The sequence below is a fragment of the Thermobia domestica genome, chromosome 11 (assembly GCF_964235325.1).
Source record: "Thermobia domestica chromosome 11, izTheDome1.hap1.1, whole genome shotgun sequence".
NCBI classification, from domain to species: domain Eukaryota; kingdom Metazoa; phylum Arthropoda; class Insecta; order Zygentoma; family Lepismatidae; genus Thermobia; species Thermobia domestica.
This window is the reverse complement of record NC_137464.1, coordinates 232,884,193-232,893,574: the sequence shown is the minus strand read 5'-3', so window position 1 is coordinate 232,893,574 and position 9,382 is coordinate 232,884,193. Positions and strand designations below refer to the sequence as shown.

General features: G+C 37.6%; 2 protein-coding genes across 2 annotated transcripts; both read right to left on the bottom strand.

Annotated features, from left to right (window-relative positions):
• Nucleotides 1-2,181: 2,181 nt before the first annotated feature.
• On the bottom strand, nt 2,182-4,053 carry LOC145665493 (uncharacterized). Its single transcript, XM_081732801.1, has 2 exons — nt 3,718-4,053; nt 2,182-3,513 (listed from the first exon to the last, which is right to left on the bottom strand). The coding sequence occupies exons 1-2, from the start codon at nt 4,051-4,053 to the stop codon at nt 2,182-2,184; spliced, it is 1,668 nt and encodes a 555-aa protein (XP_081588927.1).
• Nucleotides 4,054-4,115: 62 nt separating this feature from the next.
• Nucleotides 4,116-7,382, bottom strand: LOC145665492 (uncharacterized). Its single transcript, XM_081732800.1, has one exon. It carries the CDS (start codon nt 7,380-7,382, stop codon nt 4,116-4,118), a length of 3,267 nt encoding a protein of 1,088 aa, XP_081588926.1.
• Between the last annotated feature and the right edge of the window lie 2,000 nt (nt 7,383-9,382).

The window sequence follows — 9,382 nt, the reverse complement described above, 5'->3', positions numbered from 1 at the left end:
AGGTGCTCTTCATATCGCAAGTGAGCGATATGCCACTTTAACCCTTAAGTCACCAAGCCTAAATCATCAACGTTGCCTAAATCATCAAGCTGGCGTCTTCTTGGAACCCCAAGTATTATTTTAGTTTCTCAACTCATTCTTTTGCATTTTTTTAACGAACGTATCATTGATCTAATTATGTAGCAGAGATCCCAAAAGGATGCAGGGCACATATAAAGATCGAGAATAAATTGGTTCTTATAGTTGCAGCAGTATCACCAAATATCACACTCTGGGGTCCCTACAGGACCCCGCTTGGTGTATTACGGGTTAAAGAATCTGAACCATCGCACATAATTCATGCTCTGATATAACACGTTTTTGAGACTTGGAACTCCTATTCGACTTAACACGGACACGAACACAGATATACCGAAAACAGTTAAAATCAGTAGAGGTGCAAAGACATTGAAAGAAAACAGCTATAACGTTCAATGCAAAAATGTTTTAGTTAAGGTGTTTGAAAAGCTGTTCTGAAAAAGTACTACAAACAGTTCTCGAGTTACGTAACAGAACTCAGAAATTATCGATATAAGAAGTATATTGTTGAATAGTTAATAATTTTATTATTATTACCATCAGCTTAATAAGAATATAAAGCTTCTGTATCTTGTTAATAAATCATATTACATAATAAATGATTAAGCACATTATGAGCCTAACATTAAAAATAATACAAAATTTACAATTTTTTATTTTGGTTGTTTTTCATAAGTGAAAGGAGATAATGAAATACAACTTACCACAATCATAGATAATGTTGTTCTACAACAGAAAATATGAACCTGATGGATTTTCAGTGTTGCCATCCATAGAAATTACAGTGTTATCAGAAAAACAATGCCCCTAAAATCTAAGTTGACATAGCTCGCGGTAGAGAGCGCTACCGGTAGAGAGTGCCACTGTGTGCGGCCAGTGAAGCAAGCATTGATAGATGCGAGGAGCTGATGCGAGATGTGTGTAACTTCGTTGTGCAAGAGTCGGTTGCAGTGGAAGCACTGTTACGGAGATATATTTGGTGTTTCTGTTCCGAAACGGACACAATCGAAGCAGCCGAAGAAAGACAGAAGCGGAAGGGACGCAAGAAAAGGAAAATTGTGAACTCTGGCAAAGGATTGTTTGAAGGGGCACTCACGTTAAGGGCCCTAAAATGGTGGAAAAACTGTGCGACAAACACGTTTGTTTTCAGTTTTATTTCTTTTTGACAATGTTGCCTTCACTTTCAGGCCCCGAAAAAGATATATGTTGTACCTAAAAGTATAACATTTTTTTAACAAAAAATCAGCGACGTGTCCCCCCCCCAAAAAAAAATCTACAATTTTTTGAAGTTTTCAACACACAAAAAAATAAAGAAAATACGCATCGATGATTTTGAAACGAATTGCACATTTACATCTAGACAGTATCTACAATCTGTGAAACTTTCAAAATTTTTCGACCACCTCCACCAAAATTTAAAAAAAATCAATTTTGAGCATGTATGATACGATAATTCGGTAAGGGAAGTGGGTCATTTTTTTAAGGTAGTTTTAGGTCAGGAATAACGTTTTGGGTCAATAGCGACCCAATTTGGATCAAGGGCCGATTTCGCTATCTTACTAGGAAAGACCCTTTGGCAATGTTCGAAAATTTCATTGTTTCTGGTAACTTTTTTTTTTTTTTTTTGCCTGCTTTTTTCCCCCAACAGTGATATTTACAAGAGCGGAAGTGGGACAGGTGTCATCCGGTCGCCTCCTCCAACAAATAAATGACCACAGTAAATAATATTACATATTTGGTGATCTGTTTAAACAGTAGGCTATTAAGAAATTAATACTCTATTTTCTCAAAAAGCTCTGTTCTGTCTTTTGTTGAATAAATGTTCACAAAACGGCTTAATTGTGATGAATGAATAAATGTTTATTTGCACTAACTACACAACAACTGAAACACTTACAACTTACTGTTATATTGTTTTTTTGTACGAATTCCGGAGGACCGTCTTGTATGGATTTCTTGGTGCTCAACTTGCTGACACTCACACACACAAACTAACTTTTAAAAACAAAAGAGAAACGTTATGCACATATAATGACAATGATACAAACTCACAATAAAAGTCTCTACATTCTCCCCTCTCTTGATTGAACCAAGTCAATCAACTTACACACAATCCACATGATCATTTTTTGGTAAAGGTACAATTTTAGTAATTGGTCTCTTAACAGTCCCTGTCTTACACTTTACACTCACTACTCTCACTAGTCCATCTTTTCCCGGAAACACTTGTTGAATGACACCTAATTTCCATGACAATGGAGGAGAATTGTCTTCTTTGATTAGAACCACATCTCCAATAGAAATATTAGGTTGTTTTGTTGTCCATTTTCTTCTCTGCTGGAGTTCATGTAGATAATCCTGAGACCATCTTTTCCAAAAATGCTGCTTCATCTTCTGAAGGTGATTCCATCTTGATAATCGGTTGGTCGGAATGTCCACTAGATCTGGTTCAGGAATGCTCATCAAAGGTTCACCAATAAGGAAATGTCCTGGTGACAAAAATGAAGGATCATCGGGAACATTGGATAGAACGGTGATTGGTCTTGAATTCAAACAGGCTTCTATTTGTGTTATGACTGTGTTGAGTTCTTCAAATGTCAGAATCGTGCAACCTACTATTCTTCTTAAATGAAACTTAAATGACTTCACTGCACTTTCCCAAATGCCTGCAAAATGACTTGCTCTGGGTGGAATGAAATGCCATGTAAATCCTTCTTGCACTGCAACATCTTGAATTGAGTTTTGAAATTGTTGTGAACTGAGTAGTTGTTGAAGCTCCTTAAGTTCTCGCTGCGCTCCAACGAAATTGGTTCCGTTGTCACTATAGATGTTCGAAAATTTACCTCTTCTTGATACAAATCTTCGAAGAGCTGCTAAAAATGCTTGGCTACTCAAATCACTCACTAACTCCATATGAATCGCTTTGGTTGCTAAGCACACAAATATTGCAACATACGCCTTTGTCACTTTACGAGATCTAGTTCCTTGCTTAATCATTAGGGGACCGGCGAAATCCACCCCTACGTGAATAAAAGCTCGAGCTGGCTGTACTCGTGCTGATGGTAATTGACCCATGAGTTGTTCTGAGGCTGACGCTTTCAATTTAAAACAAACTAGACACTGATGAATGATAGATCGAACGACTTGTTTAGCTCGTGGGATCCAATATTTTTGCCTCAATGATGAAATCAATAACTGCGGTCCAGCATGTAACAATCTTCTATGTTCCGCTTCAATTATCAATTTGGTGAGATGCTCTTTAGGTGGTAAGATGATCTGATGTCGGCTATCATACGGTAAGTCGGAGTTTTTTAGCCGTCCTCCCACTCGTAGCAACTGTTCATTATCTATAAATGGATACAAAGATTTAAGTTCACTTTGGGATGAAACTTGGCCTGATGAAGCTAAGTCCTTGAATTCTTGCGAATAACTAACCTGCTGGATTAGCTTAATGCATTGTTGTAAAGTATCACTAATTTCAGTAGTGGAAATAGTTCCTACTTTCTTCTCGTTGTGATTTTTACAATTGTAAATAAAACGACGACACAAACAAATAACTCGCAATAGTTTCCACAATGATGAAAATTTTTCCAGAAAGCTTATGTCACCTTCATAACTGACTAAAGATATGCTCGTTACTTTCCTTTCTTCTGGAACATCTTCGTCTACCACTTCTGATTGTTCGGGCCATGCAGATGATTGAAGCCATGCGGGTCCATGCCACCAAATATCTGCTTCTTTCAACTGTTTCGGATCCATTCCCCGTGTAATAATGTCGGCTGGATTGTCCATTGAAGACACATGATGCCACTGGTTGACTGATGTGATCTCCTGTATCTCTGCAACCCTGTTTGCCACGAACTCCTTCCATCTGGCAGCTGGAGATGATATCCATGCAAGCACTATTTTTGAATCGGTCCAGAAGTAAGTACTATTCACTGAAATGTTTAATATCGGAATTATTTTTCGATACATCCTGCTCAAAAGTACTGCCGCACAAAGTTCAAGTCTTGGTAACGTTACCTTTTTAATAGGAGCTATTCTCGATTTAGAACCCAAAAGTTTAACAGTAGTTTGCCTGAAATGTCTACCGTTTTAACATATATGCAACAGCCGTACGCAAGTTGACTGCTGTCAGCAAACCCATGTATCTCGACATGAACATAATTCTTCAATACTACACATCTATCAATTTGTATTTCCTTAACACTTGGAAGATGATGACACAGGTCTAACCATTGCTGATAGAGCTCTGATGGTATTTGATCATCCCAATTGATCTTATGGATCCACATTTGTTGTAAGAAAATCTTGAATGGAGTAACTACAGGGCTTATAAGTCCTAAAGGATCAAATATTTTTGCTATGGTCGAAGTCACTTGACGTTTGGTTGGTATGTTGGTCGTGAGACATTCTCTAACTGACTTGTTGGTGATGAGAAGCTTATCTGATGCAGGATTCCACGATAAACCCAATGTTGAAACACCTGACTCGGACTCAAATTCAAACGGTAAGTGAATTTCCCTATGTTCTTCTGGCACTGCTTCCAACAATGCTGGCTCGTTCGAACACCATTTTCTTAAAGTAAACCCACCGCTTTGCAATAATTGAATAAGTTCTTTCTGAAGCTTTAACGCCTGTTCGACATTATGGCATCCTGAGCTTACATCATCCATATAAAAATCACGTTCCAATACTATTGCTGCTTGAGGATATTTACTTCTTTCTTCTTCCGCTAACCTTCGAAGACACGCAGTCGCCAAATATGGTGATGATGCTTCACCATATGCGACCCGCTGCAACTCATAAATCTTGACTGGTTCCACTGATGAATATCTCCACAGAATTCTTTGAAGTCCAATGTCATCTTCATGAACTTTAATCATTCGATACATTGACTGAATATCCGCCGTAAAAGCAATAGGAAAGGTTCGAAATCTCGTGACAATTGAATGTAAATCTTGCTGGATTGTTGGTCCTGTCATAAGTATGTCGTTTAATGAAACCCCCGTTGAAGTCTTTGCAGAAGCGTCGAAAACCACTCTTAGCTTTGTTGTGGTACTGGATGGTTTCAATACTGCATGATGTGGCAGATAACATTTCATACCATTATCTTCATGTTCTTCTTTCACTGGTTTCATATGATCTAATTCTTCATATTCCCTCATAAAGTTACGGTACTGCTCGTTAATTTCTGGACACTGCTGCAACCGTCTTTCTAGCTGGTAAAATCTACGAAGAGCTAAATTATATGATTCTCCTAATGGTTTATGATTTGGCTTAATTGGCAGACGTACAACGAATCGACCACTGCTATCTCTGGTAGTGTGTTCCTCAAAGTGTCGTTCACATTGCTTTTCTTCTTGAGTCATAACTGTTGAATGTATAGTTTCGAGCTCCCAAAATGTCTGCAACTGTCTATCAAGGTTACTTTCTTGCACAAAAAATGACACTTGTGGTATACTAGAATCTCTTGTTGTAGGAACTTTACCCGCCAAAATGTACCCAAATTCAGTCTCTTGTACCACTGGATAATTCCCTGGTCTAGTCAGCTTATGTGATCGCAAAATGTCCAAAAACACTTCCGCGCCTAACAAAATGTCAATAGTATCTGGTTGGTGAAAGTTAGGATCTGCATACACTATGTCTGTCGGCAAGTTCCAATCAGCATGATCTATTGGCCTACTTGGAATGTTATCTGTTATTTTGAGCAAAACTAAACAGTTTACATCAATTGCAAAATCACGAATTCTTGATTCTATATGTACATCTACACAATGCTTTGTTTCACTAATCACACTATTAATACCTTGAATTGGAACTCGGTGTTTATTTTTAGGTAGACGCAACCTTTGAACTAAATCTTCAGTTACAAAATTACTTTGACTGGCAGAATCTAATAATACTCTACATGGATGTAATTTACCATTTGCATCTCGTACATTTACTATAGCAGTAGATAACATAACAGTAACATTTGGTTTTCCCTTGAAAATGCAATAAGAACCTTGTGTCATATTTTCCCTATTCGTATTAGAATGACTCGAAAAATTTCTTGATTGTGAATTAGCAACACTGGTTTTCTCATCTGCTTTTGACATTACATCATAATGCAGCAAGGTATTATGCTTTTTGGAACAACGTTTACAGCCACCTGATCTGCACGTCTTTACTTTACATTCTTTTTTGAGACAGTTGAAACACAATAAATTATCTCGAACATAGTCTTGTCTTTCTTTTGCTTCAGCATTTAAAAATGCAGGACATTTAAATAGCTGATGTATTAGGTTTTGTTTACAAAAGTTACAGAAAGACTGAGTTGTTGTCACGTATGATTTGGTTGTTTTTTCTTTTTGTTTCGGTTCAGCACTCTGTCTATTTTTATCGCCCCTTGACCTTGACACTACTTCCTGCGATGGTGTATTTTTTATAGTTTCAAATGCTTGACACCTACGTTCCAAGAAAGCAAAGAACTCTGATAAGGGAGGGAAAGAATGGTCTGTGATTTGTAACTCCCACGCACGCCTAGTGTTATTGTCTAATTGTGAAACGAAATGTTGAACTAACAAAACCTCTTCTAGTGATGTCTGCAAATCTAAAGCTCGTAATGCATTCAAGTTACTAGTAGCTGTATTAATAAATTCTCTGAATTCTGATGTAGTTTCCTTTGTGATACATTTAATATGTAACAAATTACGGACATGAGTAGCTGCAATCAAACGCTTATTTTCATACCTGTCTTTCAATAATTGCCATGCAATTTTATAATTAGCTTCTGTAACTTGCAGATTCGCTATTAAATCATACGCCTCCCCTCTCAATGCACTCCTAAGGTAATGGAACTTTTGCAACACTGACACGTTATCGTTATTATGAATCATAACTTTAAAATTGTCTGAAAATGAAAGCCAATTTTCGTATTGTCCTTCAAATGATGGCAATTCAACACGAGGCAATTTTAATTGATTATTTGACACCTGATTCTCATTTTTTGAGGAATTGTTTGAATGAGATTCCTGGCTACGCTGAATAATACAATCCTCTAGTTGCGCTAATACATCATAGTAACTGGTTTCAAAGTCCTCTCTATATGCATCGTCCTCTACTTGTTCGTAATTTATTTCTAACTGTGATTGTACTTCATCGAACTTTTTATACAACTCAATCATTGCAGTCTTACGTACTTTCACCTGACTAATTGTAGTTGTTGAATTAATATTACTTACGTAGTTTTGAATTCTTGTCAGTTGACTTTTGCACACACCACGTTGTTTCACTAACTTGCTTCTTTCTGAGTCCTCCATCTTGAAAAATGTTGTAAGTCCACACTAACTAATAAACACAAGTCCACACTGATGAACGTGTTCTCACTTATGTCTATTCACATAGTTTCCAGAAGAATTAATAAATGTCACTGCACACATGAACCGCACTAAACAAAGAGCAATGTAACAATTGTTCACATACACATTCACAGTTTGTATCACACGCTAGTTCACTGTGATCCGGTCGGAGCTGACCAATGTTCTGTCTTTTGTTGAATAAATGTTCACAAAACGGCTTAATTGTGATGAATGAATAAATGTTTATTTGCACTAACTACACAACAACTGAAACACTTACAACTTACTGTTATATTGTCTTTTTTGTACGAATTCCGGAGGACCGTCTTGTATGGATCTCTTGGTGCTCAACTTGCTGACACTCACACACACAAACTAACTTTTAAAAACAAAAGAGAAACGTTATGCACATATAATGACAATGATACAAACTCACAATAAAAGTCTCTACAAGCTCATTTTATGATATTTCGTTTTCTCCTGACACCGTTTGTATTTGTCATTCTTGTGTTACTTTAGTGTTTTTTACAGAGAGTGGTTTTTACATTGCTGATACGACAATGAAGCAGAGATTCCGCCATGATTTTTTCTTTAGGGAGTGTAAAGCCTAAATTGGGCCGGTGCAATTGGTTTGCACGGTTTGTATCAAATTTTGACTGTAAAAAATTTAAAGTTGGGATTCTTTCAAGAACGTGGGGTTACTTTCCACCAACAGGGGAGGGGGAGCTGCCGGAAACCTTCTAATAAGATATTAATATCGTAAAATCTCATAAATAGGGTGAAACGGGAGCAGATAAAATTTTAGTACTTTTCCCCCAGATCTAGTACTTATTTCTGCTTAGCTTAGTACGAAATATTTTGGTTGGGTGGTAACACAGTACGTAAGTCGAAGACTGTTTGTAGTTAGATTTCGTGGATCAATATTATTATCTTCAATTCATCTATAAACTAAAACTTCACTTATGAACGTTATAGGACCTAAAAACATAGTTCACATAGGAGAGTATGAGGAACAAGTTTTATCTATGTTTTATATCATGTATTGAGGTTGTTAACATTACAGGGGAAAACAATTGAAAACACTGTAATTGAAGTTTCCTGTTTGAAACATATTTTTGGATTTTAAAGGCTTTCTCTCAGCAGCGACGCCAAATGAGCCAAGAGACTACAACTTAACATGGAATTCGAGCAACATGAGCTGATGCCTGGATTCGAATTCGGGTTCGTGTGCTAACCAAATAGACACGACAATTTTGTTTCCACATCGGTTATACATATATGTCAATATAGCAAGTATAGTACAAAAGATTGCGAAAGTTACGTTCGTCGTTCCACTTACGAGTATAATAAGGTAGTCGCATCGAACTTAATTGTAATTAAAAAAAAAAAAAAAAAAGAGGTTAGCGTCTCTGTAGCAGAGACTTCATTTACGTAGGGCAAGGACACAAATACCCCCCCCCCCTCCGATCGAGGTACCTTGTATAGGTATCGACTCTAGGTTGTAATCGATCCTGAGTTATGGACGCAACCAGGCAATCATTGCTACGGGCGTAGTGGTGCGGCAAGATAGAGTTTCAGCCGAGAGAGGCCAAATATTTTTGGCATTGTATCATCTTTCATTTTCATATTCTTTATTCATCGCTATCGTTTTGGATATCCATAATGGACAATCAGCAATTGTCAACTTCTACTTCAAATGGCATCTCTGGCAAGATTGATAAACGCGAAACAGCAAAAGATTCCGGGCAGGTGTTCGATCTCGCTCGCGATCTCCAGCTCCAACGCGTAGCACGTGCAGTCAGCATAATTCGCCACCGCCAAAATAAGCACTACTCATCACAACTTACACCATCTAAGTCTACCGAGATGGATGTACCATCTTCCGACCTACAGCTTAAAGTGGGATCTGAACCACATGAGATCCCGCCGGGAACTGAACCCGGTTCTCCCACGCCATTGAC

What these genes read in the sequence shown, in the direction of transcription:
- LOC145665493 (XM_081732801.1), bottom strand. Translation starts at nt 4,053, where the DNA reads ATGTATCGAAAAATAATTCCGATATTAAACATTTCAGTGAATAGTACT. An exon ending in ATGTTCCAGAAGAAAGGAAA is followed by an intron (nt 3,514 to 3,717) that starts GTAACGAGCATA and finishes CTAATCCAGCAG; the next exon opens with GTTAGTTATTCGCAAGAATT.
- LOC145665492 (XM_081732800.1), bottom strand. Translation starts at nt 7,382, where the DNA reads ATGGAGGACTCAGAAAGAAGCAAGTTAGTGAAACAACGTGGTGTGTGC.